General features: G+C 43.4%; 1 protein-coding gene across 9 annotated transcripts in view; it reads left to right on the top strand.

Moving 5' to 3' along the window:
• Positions 1-681: 681 nt before the first annotated feature.
• LOC110508359 (calmodulin-regulated spectrin-associated protein 2) overlaps positions 682-18,339 on the top strand; it is a 71,136-nt gene continuing 53,478 nt past the window's right edge. For all 9 annotated transcript variants that reach the window (XM_090225910.1, XM_090225914.1, XM_036966836.2 and 6 more), the window contains exons 1-2: positions 682-2,333; positions 15,935-16,194. In XM_090225910.1, coding sequence (XP_090082036.1) covers positions 2,195-2,333; positions 15,935-16,194 — 399 coding nt within the window. In that variant the 5' untranslated portion in view covers positions 682-2,194. The remainder of the gene's footprint in view (positions 2,334-15,934; positions 16,195-18,339) is intronic.

Below are 18,339 nucleotides of genomic sequence, written 5' to 3' on the forward strand. Positions count from 1 at the left end.
AACCGTAGACACTGCAGCCCAAAGCTCTGTGAAACCAAGGTAAACTGTAGACACTGCAGCCCAAAGCTCAGTGAAACCAAGGTAAACCGTAGACACTGGAGCCCAAAGCTCAGTGAAATCAAGGTAAACTGTAGACACTGCAGCCCAAAGCTCAGTGAAACCAAGGTAAACCGTAGACACTGGAGCCCAAAGCTCAGTGAAACCAAGGTAAACCGTTGACACTGGAGCCCAAAGCTCAGTGAAACCAAGGTAAACCGTAGACACTGGAGCCCAAAGCTCAGTGAAACCAAGGTAAACCGTAGACACTGGAGCCCAAAGCTCAGTGAAACCAAGGTAAACCGTAGACACTGGAGCCCAAAGCTCAGTGAAACCATGGTAAAAGGCACTAACTGACATGTGTGATGGCAGTTACTGCCTTTTTCTTTGGTTTCACTGTAACTTCTTGTGTTTACTGAGTGGCGCAGTGGTCTAAGGCACCTCATCTCAGTGTCACTACAGACCCAGGTTTGATTCCAGGCTGTATCACAACCGGCCATGATTGGGAGTCCCATAGGGCGGCACACAATATACCTAGAGTTGCCCGGGGTAGGCCGTCATTGCAAGTAGGAATCTGTTATTAACTGACTTGCCTAGTTAAATAAAAAATATATAAAATAATAACACAACACAATGATATTTGTCCGCATGTATTTAATGTCAATAACTCATTTTTGACCAAATGTACAGTTACTGCTCTTTTGCTTGGTAGGGTAGTGCAGTGGTCCTGTGTGGCTCAGTTGGTAGAGCATGGTGCTTGCAAAGCCAGGGTTGCGGGTTTGATTCCCATGGGGGACCAGTATGCAACTGAGGGACCAGTACTCTGGAACAGAGCATCTACTAAAATGGACTATATGTATAGAACAGACGTTGAATGTAAAAGGCAGTGTGTCTTAAAGAAATAACCCCTTCCTGTCTGAAATGCCTATTGTTTTAACTGTCTTCATCCAAAGCCTTCTCTGCCCTGAACCCAAACCACTGATTCAGGATCAGAACACCTCAAACCTCTCATGTTCTGCTTGCCACATCTCCGACCAGAATCGCCAGTCCTATTCCCAGGGTTTTGAAAAAGAAATGTTATCGTGATGAGACTAACATGATAAGAAAACGTATGCATGCTTTGGATAAAAATGTCTTCTAAATGGCATATATTATTAGTATAGTAGCAAAAGGTTAAATAAAGATTAGTGAATATAATTTCACAGCACTGAAATTCACCCTGCTTTGATTATTACAGTATACCACCCTATACGTCCTCTTTAGGTCATCACACAGTTATTGTAAGTAATCCAAGCTCCTAATCACGTGGGCTATACGACCAAAAGTAACCATGCTTGAAACAAGTTTAATTCAATGCAGCATAACTACGTCAAAGGTAATTGTTGTAGTATAAATTTTTGGGCATACTGAGCGTAGACCTAGTGGCATTCCAAGTGCAGAGGAAACACGTCAGGCGGGAATTTCACAAGATACTTGATACACTGTATCCAGTACTGTATCCAACAGTGTATCCAGCACTGTATCCAGCACTGTGTCTGTGGAACTTCTGGGTGGACCGCTGTGGAACTTCTGGGTGGACCGCGCAGGCGCTCTGGGGGCGCTCGCCTCTGAGGCCAGTGCGGCAGGAAAAGCGCAGGGGAGACGCCGCCGTGATCGAGGGAGAGGAAAAACTAAAAACAGTTATGAAGAACAATTCTGGACAAGGACAACCTTTTCCGTTTACTTATACCTTGTAATTCAACTGTTCCAGTGAATAGAATTCGGGCAAATGCGCTACCCGTTTCGTAGATAAACATAGCCACGGTATGCTTGGCATCCCTGAAGATAATGTCAGGGAATCAATGGATGAAAATCCCCAAAACTACTGCAGTTGCCTGGCTGGAATTCTCGTGTCGTACTGAGAGTATCGGACACATGGAAATAAAACGGTGAACGTATAAGGACCACGGGAAGGAGCCACAATATATCTGAGTGTGGGGAATTATAACGGTGTCCAGTCGGTATTTGGCTAGATAACGCATTTAAAGTTTGAACGGAAAGAACAGTTTTGCTGCATCGAATTCCTTTGGACGGGATGTCATCTGCCGCCGGTAGAATTCCACGAGCTAACCGACCATCTCCCTCTCTGTAAAGGAGGCCGAGCGCGCCAGCCGTGAAGATGAGCGGTGCGGCAGATACCAAGGCGTTGAGGCGGACCTTTATCGTGCCCTCGATCAAGGCTTTTGATCACTATGATTTCACAAGGGCCAAAATATACTGTAGTTTGACATGGCTTGTGGCCAAAGCCTTCGGCTCAGGTAGGTGGCGCCCTTTTTTTTGTTTTCTGAATATTGGGGTGGAAATGTGTCAAATGTGATGCAACATTTGGACAAATTGTGTCAGTGCGCGCATCTTCAGAGGGTTTATCATAATTAACCTCGGTATTTCCGGTGGGCCAAGAGAGCATGTCTTATCTGTGTTAAGAATGTGTTATTTGGCCCCAATATAGCCTTGTTGAAACATCATCTTCACCGCGAGCGACAATTAAACATGCTAATTAGTCATTGTATTAGTCCCACCAGGGCTCTCTAATTGACGGTCTGTGTCCGAGGAGAAGTGCAGGGGATGGACAGACTAACTGTTGCACGTTTGTCCAATATCTCCGGTTTTTCTGTTATGAACACGGCAGAGGACGCTGTTGCTGTTGTTGATCATGTACTTATTCTCCCATCTGCATTGATGTCTGTGGCATTTGATTGATCAGTAACTGCAGCTGGTTCCTGATGTTCACAGTAATGGCCACATGGCCATATACAGGTTGATGAAACATCTAAACAGTATTGTAATCTGGGTGGTTTGATCCCTGAATGCTGATTGTCTGAAAGCCGTGGTATATCAGACTGTATACCATGGGTATGACAAACAAATACTTTTTACTATTCTAATTACGTTGGTAACCAGTTTATAATAGCAATAAGGCACCTCGGGGGTTTGCGGTAGATGGCCAATATACCACGGCTAAGGGCTGTATCCAGGCTCTCCGTGATGCGTCGTGCGTAAGAACATCCCTTAGCAGTTGTACATTTATTGGCCATATACAGGTAGCCTAGTGGTTAGAGCGTTAGACTAGTAACCGCAAGGTTGCAAGATCAAATCCCCGACAAGGTAAACATCTGTCGTTCTGCCCCAGAACAAGGCAGTTAACCCACTGTTCCTAGGCCATCGTTGAAAATATTAATTTGTTCTTAACTGACTTGCCTTGTTAAATAAATATACCTCAGGCCTTATTGGATCATTCCATGTGACTTGACAATAACACAGTTGTTACTTCACTGGGTGGTTGAAATTAGAATGTGAACAGAAAACATTTAGAGTAGCGTTTCTGGATGACAGGCAACACTTAGCCTAAATTAAAATCTGCTACCAGTGTAGTTGGGGGAAGGCTTGGCCTTGGCCAGTAGGCAGCCCTACGAAGTCAGTAATTCCAGCCGGCTGGCTCTGGGCTTGGAGGTTGACTGACTCCAGCTCTCTACGGAAGTTTTTTAATGAGGCTACACTCTTAACTACCATCTGCTCGGTCTGTGTATGGTAATAATGGACAGAGAGAGAGAGAGGGGGTTATGCTGCAGCTAGCCTTGGGAGCCAAGGATTCTCACGTTCAATGGCCACGCGACACTATGCTAAGCACATAGACTAGGTAGCTCCTCCTATAGTTTCCAGCATGTCATTTGTACGCTTTTCTCAAGTGTATAAAATGGTGGAAAGCCCTGTCCACTGCTCCCCTCCCCGCACTACTCTGTCATAGAGGACTGCAGGCTATTAGCATACCAGGACTGGGTTCTTTTCCTGTCCCTCCTGGTGACACACATTACTGTTTCCTTCCAGCACCATGAGAACGGTGGCCCAATTCATCAACCAAGTCTTAGTTTACACACACAGCCACGTTTGGTCTAGTTACTATGGTTCTGACAGTAGTTTGACCCACGTAATGCAGACAATTCCAAAAACAATCTCTCCCATTCAAAATGCATGCTGATCACTGATGTAGATCAGCTGAAATATAGCCTAGACAAAGGAAAGGACTATAAGCGTGACCATAAGAGCATGTACGGACACATACACACTCACTAAATGTTGTCCTCTATTATGACACATTTTTGACCAAAGGCATCTGTGTTTTCTGCTTTCCTGTCTGGTACTGGATCCCTGACTAGGTCCCAATGCTCTCTCTGGCTCGCCCGCTATCTCTTTCTCATCTCACTCTCTCTTTGCAACAAGATCTCACGGTCTAACTTCAGTCTTCAACATTTGTAGTGGGCGGGGGGGAGGGGGGGGGGGGTCTAAACCGCTTTGTGAGCAGCTGTTGTATTTGGTGCTCTCCTCAGACCCTACTCTTCTCTCCTGTCTCTGTAACATCTGTGGTGTGTTGACGTCGTGGAGACCCAGTCTAGAGTGGCAGCATTTGTCTCAGTTACATCACAATGCAGAGGCCTCCAGGCTGGAGACTGGGCCCAATGGAAGGACCAACAGAAGATGCTTCAGCTTTACATACGGGCTCTGAGCACTAACGTTAATTAGTCTAGTAACGTGTGAATTCATTAGCCACAATCAATGTGAGTGACAACATTTCTAGTATACTTTGGTCTGACTTAATTGATGTTCGTACTGCATTGGAAAAGAAGGAGTCCAACATGAATTGGCATAGTGAGCAACTGAACAAAAATGTTACCTCTGAAAGCCACTGCTAAAATATATCTAGTTATTTCTCAGCGAAGTAACCCAGTGTTTTGAATCAGACATTATCAACTGCCGATATAGGCTACACAGGTTTCTAAGAAAGTAATAACTGCATAGTAACAGACAAGTAATGTTGCTGACTGGTGTACATTCTTTAATGTTCCCTCCCTGTGCTGTGCCTCAATTGGACGACTCCTGTGGTCGGCACGGTAACGGTCGATATTCCAGGTCTCGTGTTTGGACTTCCTGCGGCAGCTACTTCCTGTCTATTTCCTGCTTGATGGCAGACACAAAGGAGAGGGGTTTTCCTTGACGCGGCAGCGTTTGATGAACTTGTGGAAAACTAAAGCCCACTTACTCTGTGAAGGTTGTATCTGCACTCCACACTGTTAAAAAGAAGGGTGCTTTGTTGATCTTATAGAACATTTTTGAGGGCCATATGAACCAAGCCATAGAACCCCCTGTTTGGTTCTTTATAGCACCATTTCTTCTAGCAGCACTTACATGGCAAGACTCTGTTAACATTGTACAGCATAAGGTACCGTCCAGATAAAGATGTGTAGTAGACTGTGTTACTACTGTATTTGGCATTGGTGCTGTTTTAGGAGGCTATGTGAGGTCATAGGAGCTTTTGTCCACCCTCTCAGGGTTATGACGGGGTGTTATAGTGGGGAGTGGGGACAGTATGGGGACTTTATAGTGGGGACAGACCGTTATTGTGACTAGCTGCTGAAGTGACTGGCTGTTAAGTGGTTGTTGGAATGGTAAACACCCGCCATTGTCGGAAATAGCCCACTTTCGTCTTTCTGGGTGAGAACACACTTTCGAAATGAGCTTCTGAACCCTCCTTGGAAGAAATGTAATCTGCTGATAGGGGATGAAGAGTCCTCACTTATGTCGGAAATGATACACTATAACCCTAACCCCATTTTTTTAGTTTTACCTCCTGTAAAAATACATTGTACACGTCTGCCTTTCCTACAAGTAGGCCACAGTGTCCGCTGTACACCCCGGTTCCTTTTCGCCAGTCCACCATCCAGGCCGAGTAGCCCACGTCTTCAGAAGTGTCTGCCTGCCTAGCTCTCTGACCTCTCCATTCACTAGGCTAATAGCACTCTCGTTTTACCAAGTCCTACAATATGATCACCATACTTAGGTGTCCCGATGCATTGCTATTCTATATATATCACGATTTATCACGATCCATACTTGGAGTCATAGAATCGAGATAATATCGTAAAAAATGATATTGTGAATACATTGCAGAATAAATGTTCAATCGGGCAAAAACAAATTAAGCCTATTGGACGGATTAAGGACTAACCTTTGTCGGTCGCCCCAGCGTGAGTTTTTTTATGCGTGTAATGTCAGAATACACTCACTGTTCCAAAGTGGGATTGTTATGCAAAAGGAGAGTTAACCTACGCTGCCTCAAACCAAGGCTGCCTGCTAATTATCTATAGGCTATGTTTCAACTTGTCCATTTCAAATGATTTTTTAACAAGTTTTATTTTCTAACAACAGTTTGAATTGAGGTGTGTTCCGCCTCCTCATTCATTCACAAAGAAGAAGCCCATTTCCCTGTTGCGGTCAATTTATGTTTGAGGCTTTGCTGAGCCGAACAAACTTCTCTCTTCAAGGAGAGCCTAAGCACTTCCCCAGAGTTTCCCCAGATCAAGTATGCAGGCATTTGGGCATCTCTAGTCAGAAAATAACTTTTTGCCCCCCGGTACATTTTCCCGGCTGGCACCCGCATTGCCTTCAATGTTGTTTTCCTTACTAGTAATACCTTTGGACGTGTGAGTTCCTATCAAAGTAAGTGCCTTATTACGTTATCATTATAGTTTCTGTATGTCGTGTTATCGTTTCTACTGTAGCACACAGTATGTATGTACAGTACATTCGGATAGTATTCAGACCCCTTGACTTTTTCCACATTTTGTTAAGTTACAGCCTTATTCAAATTTTTTATTTATTTTTTATCCTCATCAATCTACACACAATACCCCAGAATGACAAAGCAAAAAAAGGTTTTTAGTTTTTAAAACAAATGTATAAAAAAATAAATGAATAATAACACATTAACATAAGTATTCAGACCCTTTACTTAGTACTTTGTTGAAGCACCTTTGGCAGCATTTACAGCCTTAAGTCTTCTGGGTATGACGCTACAAGTTTGGCAGACCTGCATTTGGGGAGTTTCTTCCATTCTTCTCTGCAGATCCTCTCAAGCTCTGTCAGGTGGAGGGGGAGCGTTTCTGCAGAGCTATTTTCAGGTCTCTCCAGAGATGTTAGATCGGGTTCAAGTCCGGGCTCTGCCTGAGTCACTCAAGGACATTCAGAGACTTGTCCCGATGCCACTCCTGCGTTGTCTTGGCTGTGTGCTTAGGGTCATTGTCCTGTTAGAAGGCGAGCCTTCGCCGCAGTCTGAGGTCCTGAGTGCTCTGGAGCAGGTTTTCATCAAAGATCTCTCTGTACTATTCTCCGTTTATCTTTCCCTCGATCCTGACTAGTCTCTCAGTCCCTGCCGCTGAAAAACATCTCTACAGCCTGATGCTGCCACCACCATGCTTCACTGTAGGGGTGGTGTCAGGTTTTCTCCAGATGTGATGCTTGGCATTCAGGCCAAAGATTTCAATCTTGGTTTCATCAGACCAGAGAATCTTGTTTCTCATGGTTTGAGAGTAATTTAGGTGCCTTTTGGCAAATCCAAGCAGGCTGTCATGTGCGTTTTACTGAGGAGTGGCTTCCGTCTGGCCACTCTACCATAAAGGCCTGATTGGTGGTGCTGTAGAGATAGTTGTCCTTCTGGAAGGTTCTCCCATCTCCACAGAGGAACACTGGAGCTCTGTCAGAGTGACCATCAGGTTCTTGGTTGCCTCCCTGACCAAGGCTCTTCTTCCCACATTGCTTAGTTTGGCTGGGCGTCCAGTTCTAGGAAGAGTCTCGGTGGTTCCAAACTTCTTCCATTTCAGAATGATGGAGTCCAATGTGTTCTTAGAGACCTTCAATGCTGCAGAAAGGTTTTGGTACCCTTCCCCAGATCTGTGCCTCGACACAATCCTGTCTCGGAGCTCTACGGACAATTCCTTCGACCTTGGTTTTTGCTCTGACATGCACTGTCAACTGTGGGACTTACAGTGCCTTGCGAAAGTATTCGGCCCCCTTGAACTTTGCGACCTTTTGCCACATTTCAGGCTTCAAACATAAAGATATAAAACTGTATTTTTTTGTGAAGAATCAACAACAAGTGGGACACAATCATGAAGTGGAACGACATTTATTGGATATTTCAAACTTTTTTAACAAATCAAAAACTGAAAAATTGGGCGTGCAAAATTATTCAGCCCCTTTACTTTCAGTGCAGCAAACTCTCTCCAGAAGTTCAGTGAGGATCTCTGAATGATCCAATGTTGACCTAAATGACTAATGATGATAAATACAATCCACCTGTGTGTAATCAAGTCTCCGTATAAATGCACCTGCACTGTGATAGTCTCAGAGGTCCGTTAAAAGCTCAGAGAGCATCATGAAGAACAAGGAACATACCAGGCAGGTCCGAGATACTGTTGTGAAGAAGTTTAAAGCCGGATTTGGATACAAAAAGATTTCCCAAGCTTTAAACATCCCAAGGAGCACTGTGCAAGCGATAATATTGAAATGGAAGGAGTATCAGACCACTGCAAATCTACCAAGACCTGGCCGTCCCTCTAAACTTTCAGCTCATACAAGGAGAAGACTGATCAGAGATGCAGCCAAGAGGCCCATGATCACTCTGGATGAACTGCAGAGATCTACAGCTGAGGTGGGAGACTCTGTCCATAGGACAACAATCAGTCGTATATTGCACACATCTGGCCTTTATGGAAGAGTGGCAAGAAGAAAGCCATTTCTTAAAGATATCCATAAAAAGTGTTGTTTAAAGTTTGCCACAAGCCACCTGGGAGACACACCAAACATGTGGAAGAAGGTGCTCTGGTCAGATGAAACCAAAATTGAACTTTTTGGCAACAATGCAAAACGTTATGCTTGGCGTAAAAGCAACACAGCTCATCACCCTGAACACACCATCCCCACTGTCAAACATGGTGGTGGCAGCATCATGGTTTGGGCCTGCTTTTCTTCAGCAGGGACAGGGAAGATGGTTAAAATTGATGGGAAGATGGATGGAGCCAAATACAGGACCATTCTGGAAGAAAACCTGATGGAGTCTGCAAAAGACCTGAGACTGGGACGGAGATTTGTCTTCCAACAAGACAATGATCCAAAACATAAAGCAAAATCTACAATGTAATGGTTCAAAAATAAACATATCCAGGTGTTAGAATGGCCAAGTCAAAGTCCAGGCCTGAATCCAATCGAGAATCTGTGGAAAGAACTGAAAACTGCTGTTCACAAATGCTCTCCATCCAACCTCACTGAGCTCGAGCTGTTTTGCAAGGAGGAATGGGAAAAATTTCAGTCTCTCGATGTGCAAAACTGATACATACCCCAAGCGACTTACAGCTTAACCTTTCTGATCTCCCCATCCCGGATCCGGGTTCGTGAATACAGACTCAAGCTCATTACCATAACGCAACGTTAACTATTCATGAAAATCGCAAATGAAATGAAATAAATATGCTAGCTCTCAAGCTTAGCCTTTTGTTAACAACACTGTCATCTCAGATTTTCAAAATATGCTTCTCAACCATTGCAAAACAAGCATTTGTGTAACAGTATTGATGGCTAACGTAGCATTTAGCATTAGCATTCAGCTGGCAACATTTACACAAAAAAACAGAAAAGCATTCAAAAAAATCATTTACCTTTGAAGAACTTCAGATGTTTTCAATGAGGAGACTCTCAGATAGCAAATGTTCAGTTTTTCCTGAAAGATTATTTGTTTAGGACAAATCGCTCCGTTTTCTGCGTCACGTTTAGCTATGAAAAAACCCCTGTATCCAGGATTGTGTAAATCTATCAGCAAGCTCATTAGCATAACACAACGTTAACTATTTATGAAAATCGCAAATGAAATGAAATAAATATGCCATCTCTCAAGCTTAGCCTTTTGTAAACAACACTGTCATCTCAGATTTTCAAAATATGCTTCTCAACCATAGGAAAACAATCATTTGTGTAAAAGTAGCTAGCTAGAGTTAGCATTTCGCGTTAGCATTTAGCGTTAGCATTAGCGTTAGCATCCAGCACGCAACATTAACAAAAACATAAAAGCCTTCAAATAAAATCATTTACCTTTGAAGAACTTCTGATGTTTTCAATGAGGATACTCTCAGTTAGATAGCAGATGCTCAGTTTTTCCAAAAAGATTCCTTGTGTATTAGAAATAGCTCCGTTTTATACATCACATTTGGCTACCAAAAAAAATCCATAAATTCAGTCCTCAAAACGCAAACTTTTTTCCAAATTAACTCCATAATATCGACTGAAAACATGGCAAACGTTGTTTAGAATCAATCCTCAAGGTGTTTTTCACATATCTCTTCATTGATACATCGTTCTTGGACACATGCTTTCTCTCCTGAATCCCAGGAGAAAATGACCGCACCTGAAGATTACGCACAAATTTAGACAAAGGACACCGGGCGGACCTCTGGAAAATGTAGTCTCTTATGGCCAATCTTCCAATGATATGCCTACAAATACGTCACAATGCTGCTAAGACCTTGGGCGAACGACAGAAAGTGTAGGCTCATTCCTTGCGCAATCACAGCCATATAAGGAGAGAATGGAAAACAGAGCTTCAGAAATTCTGCTAATTCCTGGGTGATGCATCATCTTGGTTTCGCCTGTAGAATGAGTTCTGGGGCACTTACAGACAAAATCTTTGCAGATTCTGAAACTTCAGAGTGTTTTCTTTCCAAAACTGTCAAGAATATGCATAGTCGAGCATCTTTTCGTGACAAAATATCGCGCTTAAAACGGGAACGTTTTTTATCCAAAAATGAAATAGCGCCCCTAGAGCTCTAAGAGGTTAAATCGCAGCAAAAGGTGGCGCTACAAAGTATTAACTTAAGGGGGCTGAATAATTTTGCACGCCCAATTTTTGTTAAAAAAGTTTGAAATATCCAATAAATGTCGTTCCACTTCATGATTGTGTCCCACTTGTTGTTGATTCTTCACAAAAAAATACCGTTTTATATCTTTATGTTTGAAGCCTGAAATGTGGCAAAAGGTTGCAAAGTTCAAGGGGGCCGAATACTTTCGCAAGGCACTGTATTTGCGATGGTACGCTGTAGGGACCACTCAGAAATGATCACAAATATGTAATCATACACGTTTAAGATGCCTGCCCTGTCTCCTGTTTCCCCCTGTTTGTGCCTGTGATTCACAGTCATGGCGAGGGGAAATGACCTCACGCACACCAGGTATGCACACACACACAAACACACCACAAACGCCCTCATTACCCTATACGCACCCTTTCAACTAGGGATGGTGGGAAATCGATACAGTTACAGACAATATTATATTGATTAGTCCAAAAATTATATATAACATATATATATATATATATATATATTTTCTCGCTAGGTAGCGTTAGCTAGCGCTAGTTGGCTGTACCTGTGTCAAAATGCTGGTATTTTTCATCCTATCGCTCATTCTTCATCATCTTTTTAAAGTGGAACTGACAGAGTTTTAACTACTTTGCAGTTATGAAAGAAACAGATAGTCATAATATCAATAAAACATATCAAATTCCCAGTTTATGCAACAAAACCAACATTATAAGAGGTTTTAAAAATATATGTTCTATTTGACTCTACATTCCATGTTTGCCAGAGTAGATGGATGCGGTTCAATGCATGACTGATATAATTCACCAATACATTTCTTGGTAGTCCAAAAAGCATTGCTATGAGGTTGTAAATCACAGCTGGCCTGGTACATTGTTGCTGCCTCCATTCAGGGTGCACTGTTTCAGTGTCAATGGCTCAATATTTTGGACAAAATGGACAAATTTAACTAAGACTGGAAATGTCAATACAAGGGCAAAGATCACAAGTCAGTCATAGCGTAGCTAATAGGCTAGCGCATCTATTTATGTAGCAAGCTAAAAACATGGACCCTAACGTTAGCTAGATAGCTAGCTAGCTGCTAGCAGGATGTCATTGGAGTGGGTGAGTGACTGACTTTTTCCCCTAATATTGTTTTTTGGTGGCTATACTTTACACAGCTAGAGATGCAGGTGTCATTTGGTTAGCTAGCAAGAACCTGAACGACTGTTATCCAGTTAGCATATGGCTAACTGGATAACACAAATTCACTCTCGCTATCTACTCCAATTTCAGAGTACTCTCATCTGAGTGTGCCAGAGCCCAGAATAACTAATGAATTTACTAACGTAACACCCACTGAATATGACTGACCGGTGTCAGTTAACGTAGGCAAAGAAAGTAAGAGTTAGTCACGAACGATCTAGATAACACGTAAACAGCCTAACCAGCTCTGCTAGGGCGAGTAAAATGGTCAGAGTGGGGTGTTCTCTCATTTGTGTCTGGAAGTAGCTAGCCAATTAGCTTTGGGTGCTTGGTTGGGACAAGCATGCATTGTTGGCAGGCAAGCTGCAGAAGGACGAGGAGGCTGCAGAAGGACGAGGAGGCTACAATTCCCCATCGTTTATCAGTGCAATTTTGACGGCCAACAAATTCAAAAAGTTTGAGAGGGTTTACCTGCCTGTAAACACACAGTCCAGTTCAAAGTGAATGATGACAGGTCCTACTGCCTGTAAACACACAGTCCAGTTCAAAGTGAATGATGGCAGGACCTACTGCCTGTAAACACACAGTCCAGTTCAAAGTGAATGATGACAGGCCCTACTGCCTGTAAACACACAGTCCAGTTCAAAGTGAATGATGGCAGGCCCTACTGCCTGTAAACACACAGTCCAGTTCAAAGTGAATGACGGCAGGGCCTACTGCCTGTAAACACACAGTCCAGTTCAAAGTGAATGATGACAGGCCCTACTGCCTGTAAACACACAGTCCAGTTCAAAGTGAATGATGACAGGCCCTACTGCCTGTAAACACACAGTCCAGTTCAAAGTGAATGATCTCAGGCCCTACTGCCTGTAAACACACAGTCCAGTTCATAGTGAATGATGACAGGCCCTACTGCCTGTAAACACACAGTCCAGTTCATAGGGAATGATGACAGGGCCTACTGCCTGTAAACACACAGTCTAGTTCAACGTGAATGATGGCAGGGCCTACTGCCTGTAAACACACAGTCCAGTTCAAAGTGAATGATGACAGGCCCTACTGCCTGTAAACACACAGTCCAGTTCAAAGTGAATGACGGCAGGGCCTACTGCCTGTAAACACACAGTCTAGTTCAACGTGAATGATGGCAGGGCCTACTGCCTGTAAACACACAGTCCAGTTCAAAGTGAATGATGACAGGCCCTACTGCCTGTAAACACACAGTCCAGTTCAAAGTGAATGACGGCAGGCCCTACTGCCTGTAAACACACAGTCCAGTTCATAGGGAATGATGACAGGGCCTACTGCCTGTAAACACACAGTCCAGTTCAAAGTGAATGACGGCAGGGCCTACTGCCTGTAAACACACAGTTCAGTTCAAAGTGAATGATGACAGGCCCTACTGCCTGTAAACACACAGTCCAGTTCACAGTGAATGATGGCAGGCCCTACTGCCTGTAAACACACAGTCCAGTTCAAAGTGAATGATGTCAGGCCCTACTGCCTGTAAACACACAGTCCAGTTCAAGTGAATGATGACAGGCCCTACTGCCTGTAAACACACAGTCCAGTTCAAAGTGAATGATGACAGGCCCTACTGCCTGTAAACACACAGTCCAGTTCAAAGTGAATGACGGCAGGGCTTACTGCCTGTAAACACACAGTCCAGTTCAAAGTGAATGATGACAGGCCCTACTGCCTGTAAACACACAGTCCAGTTCAAAGTGAATGATGGCAGGCCCTACTGCCTGTAAACACACAGTCCAGTTCAAAGTGAATGATGACAGGCCCTACTGCCTGTAAACACACAGTCCAGTTCAAAGTGAATGACGGCAGGGCCTACTGCCTGTAAACACATAGTCCAGTTCAAAGTGAATGATCTCAGGCCCTACTGCCTGTAAACACACAGTCCAGTTCAAAGTGAATGATGACAGGCCCTACTGCCTGTAAACACACAGTCCAGTTCAAAGTGAATGACGGCAGGGCCTACTGCCTGTAAACACACAGTCTAGTTCAACGTGAATGATGGCAGGCCCTACTGCCTGTAAACACACAGTCCAGTTCAAAGTGAATGATGGCAGGGCCTACTGCCTGTAAACACACAGTCCAGTTCAAAGTGAATGATGGCAGGGCCTACTGCCTGTAAACACACAGTCCAGTTCAAAGTGAATGATGGCAGGCCTGTGTGGCAAATAAAGGCCTACTGTATCTCTGACTGGCTTTGGTGCACCGGTCTGCATCAACTCTGGTCCTGGACAAGACAAATGGTTCAGGTTTTATTAATGCAGTTAATTGTCCAAACGCACAGCTGCTTTCCCATTCTGTATTGCTATAGAGTTTTCACAAATGCCTTAGTACAGTATACGTCATTCCCAAACATTTTAAGAATTGATGAAAATGTCTAAATACTTGCTTGACAGAAAATGTTTTTAAAAGATATTCTTCCTGGGGGTGTATATATATATAAATTAAATAATACTATTTAATTTAGCTACAATGCTGTCTGTTTCACTTTAAATAGTGAGAATGTTTTCAGCACTTTTATTTCCATGACTGATCAAAACTAATTTTCTCTGCAGAAAATGTGTCTCTGCAGCAAGGCAATATGTTTGGAACGTGAAATCGCAATAAAATTGCAGTATCGAATCGTAATACATATAGAATCGTGAGAATCGCCACACATGTTGTATCGGCACCCAAGTATGGTGATAAAATCGCATGGTGAGGTCCCTGGCAATTCCCAGCCCAACTTTCAACCCCTTCCGTCCCTTTCTCAGCCTCAAAAACACTCTTTGGACCCCTTGACACATCATGTGATGGCACACACCAGAGAAGAGCAGAAAGTCTTGTACTCTTTGCCCCTGAGTGTGTGTGTGTGTGTGTGTGTGTGTCTGGCTATTTTGAAGATAAAGATAAAGTAAATCAGATTTAGCATGTGAGTCAACAGACAAAGAATAGCCTCTCTCTCTCTGTCTCACACACACACACACCATTCCTGTACCATACCGGTGTATACGGTGTTACCGTCAGTGCACACAAAGGGCGCTATTTCTTTACAAATGTAACAAATTAATAGAGAAAAAAAAATCAATCTTGATCCAGGAGGAGATTGATTGTCTCTGCTGTAAGCAAGAAGCCACTTAGCTAGTAAGTTTGCAAATGAGATGCGGAGCTAGAGCCCTCTGCTGGAGATAAATGATATACCGCCCAAGCCTAATGCATATACACACACACACACACACACTCTTAAGCACGCCGTCAATGGAGAAGGCCTAAGATCCGTGTGTGAGAGAAGCATGTGTGCAATGGGAGAGTGGGGCTCGCACAGGCACGCCTGTTGCCATCACAGTGGACTCATTCTGCAGGGGCCAGTACAGTCATGTCAGTTATTGTTTCACCAAAGTAACCTGTTTCCCCTCTCTCCACGGACAGCCCAAAATGAGCTGACTATAATGTTACTTATGTAGCCCACCCATCCTCACGTCCTCCCAGAGAAACTCTGTTTATCATATGTCCACACTAACCCGTAGGTAGCTAGAACTGGGCGACATGGACAAGAATCCATATCGAGATAAATTGCCTGAATTGATACGATAGCAATAAATAGAATGAGAAGTTTATAAGGTTAATGTGCACCACAGTTGAAAAAAAGTGTCCTTTAAACTACTACTACTAGTCTGATGGTTGTAGCAATCAATTGTCCCATTAACAATCACCCATATTAGCAAACCTATTTCAAACTTCACATTTCTCTAGTATAGGCTACTTATCGTAATGCCTGTGATAAGTGATTGGTATGGTGTTGATAATGTGTTGATAATTTGGGGTTTATCGTCCCAGCTCTACCTGTACCCGCTCCCTCCACAGACACGTCCCCAGTTGACAGTTATCATACCCCCAAAGTAATCTGGCCCCCTCTTTCAGAGAAACTATGTTCATCGTATCACCACACTAACTCCTCTTCTTTCCCTTCACAGATGCGGTCCCGGAGGAGCTGGTGGACCCTTTCTACAGGGACCAGTACAGTCAGGAGCACCTGAAGCCCCCGGTGGCATGCCTGCTGCTGTCTGCAGAGCTCTACTGCCGGGCGGGGAGCCTCATCCTCCGCAGCGATGCCGTCAAACCTCTGCTGGGACACAACGCCATCATCCAGGCCCTGGCACAGAAGGGACTGTACGTCACTGACCAGGACCGACTGGTCACAGAGAGGGACCTGACCGGCACACCCATACACATGGTGAGGATGAAGAGCTGTCTGGACACACACACACACACACACATACACATTTACACACACACACATACACATACACACACACACACACACACACACACACACACACACACACATACATACATACACATACACACACACATACACACACACAAACACACTTACACACACACACTTACACATACACACACGCACGCACGCACGCACACACATACACACACACACACACACACACATACATACATACATACAGATTGTAAAGAGTAATATTAGGGTTTGGTTGGGTTTTGTTGGGTCTCATCCCATTTTAATCTCTCTACGTTCGCTTCCTTCTCCTTCTCTCTTTTTACTCACTCACTCACTCACTCACTCACTCACTCACTCACTCACTCACTCATCCTCTGTCTCTTTGTGTTTGCTCTAAGGTAGGGCTCTGTGAGTACAGTATTCTCAGTGGTGTCTCTTGGTAAAGGACAAAAACAAGCCTAATGACAGGTTTCCAAGATAAACCACTTACAGACAGACTGTTATGTCACACAGTACAAGGTAAAAATGCCTTTCTTCTGAAAAGTTGTTTTGATGTGCAAAGGAAAGGCTTAAAAGTCAGCCCTTTTAAATCTACAGTCCTTTTCAATTGATCATCCGTTGAAGAATGTATTATAGATATGAGGGGAATGCCGTGAGCTTCCCGAGAGGGAATGCGTCAACAGTTACGAAATAGTTATTCTAATCCAATACTGTGTGGCTGAGGATCATGAGTTCAGAGACTGAACATAGCTGCTGACGAAATGGGAACCTGTGTTGCAGTTCTCTCTGTCTCTCTCTCTCTCTCTGTCTCTCTCTCTCTCTCTGTCTCTCTCTCTCTCTCTCTCTCTCTCTCTTTCTGGGAGAATTTCTCTATCTGCTGTGGCACACAGACTCTTTCCTTCCCTAATCTCGCTCTCCTTCCCTCCATATCTCATCATCAGTTATTTCTGCCCTTCTCAATCTCTCTTCTTTTCTTTCTATCTCTTCAACAGCACTTTCTTGCTCCCTCCCTTGGTCTTTCATTCTTTCTCTCTCTTTTCCTTGGTCTCTCTCTCCCCTGTCTTTCTCTCCCCCCTCCCTCTCTCTGGCCGTGTCTAGACTTGACAGTTAATGCAGTTTTGTATTATGATCATGAAGGTCTGATCATGGAATTTCAAATACATCATGTGTCTACACCCATTTTTTGTGACCCCACCCAAAATCTAATGTCACAAATTGTTATAAAAAAATTTACATCAACAAATAACCTTCAATTTATTTAATTTTAGTCTCTTATCGAAAAGAAAATAAACCAATAAATAAATTTACTCAATCAAAATGTTTTTTTTCAAGATATCTTTCTCCAAACGTTTGTATATTGATCCCATACAATAATCAGTCATCTTTTAAAAAGTATCAATAGTTTAACAACTTGATGGCAGTAGCTAACTACTGTAGCTAACTAAGGTTGGGCGATGTCAACCGTTGCCCTATCATGATTAAGTACCCATTAAACATTGTGATATATTTAGCGCTGCTTTGGTGAAAATCTTAGCTCTGTCTACATTGTTCTCTTGCATTCTGTACATTGTTTATAACCAGTCGCGACCAGTCATTCAGAGCATGTTTTGAGACCCACCTTTCTAGCAACAAATAAAAACATTTTTTTTGCGGGGATGCCTGTTTTGCATGTTATTTTGTCATTAATACGTGTTCACATATCAGTTTGCAAACAATGTAAAAAATATTGTAAGTAAGTTAATTAAGTCGCATACAAACTTTTTTTTTGCTTTCTTGCATAAGGCAGCTCCAAAATGCAGGTGTTTCAGCCTACTGCAGCTCAGTGCTTTCTGTGGTGGTGGGACAGCCAGTGGAAAAGACACAGCGTAGGGGTTGGTAATGTTCTCTAGTTGCGCCGTGATTGGCTCAGTATTCTGTCACTCATGGGGACACTACGTCACCTCCAAATCTAAGGGTAGAGCTCGAAAATACAAGCCCCTTGGGTGCTGCCATAGAGTTACATTAGAAGTGCCTATCCAAGATGGCTCAAGGTCATTGGCCACAGATAAAATGACATTAAATCACATTATATCTACAGCAGCTTTCATTGGACTGATCACGTCAACGTCATACTTTCAAAAT

Source organism: Oncorhynchus mykiss, chromosome 28 (genome assembly GCF_057628025.1).
Source record: "Oncorhynchus mykiss isolate SJ-2025 chromosome 28, ASM5762802v1, whole genome shotgun sequence".
NCBI lineage: Eukaryota > Metazoa > Chordata > Actinopteri > Salmoniformes > Salmonidae > Oncorhynchus > Oncorhynchus mykiss.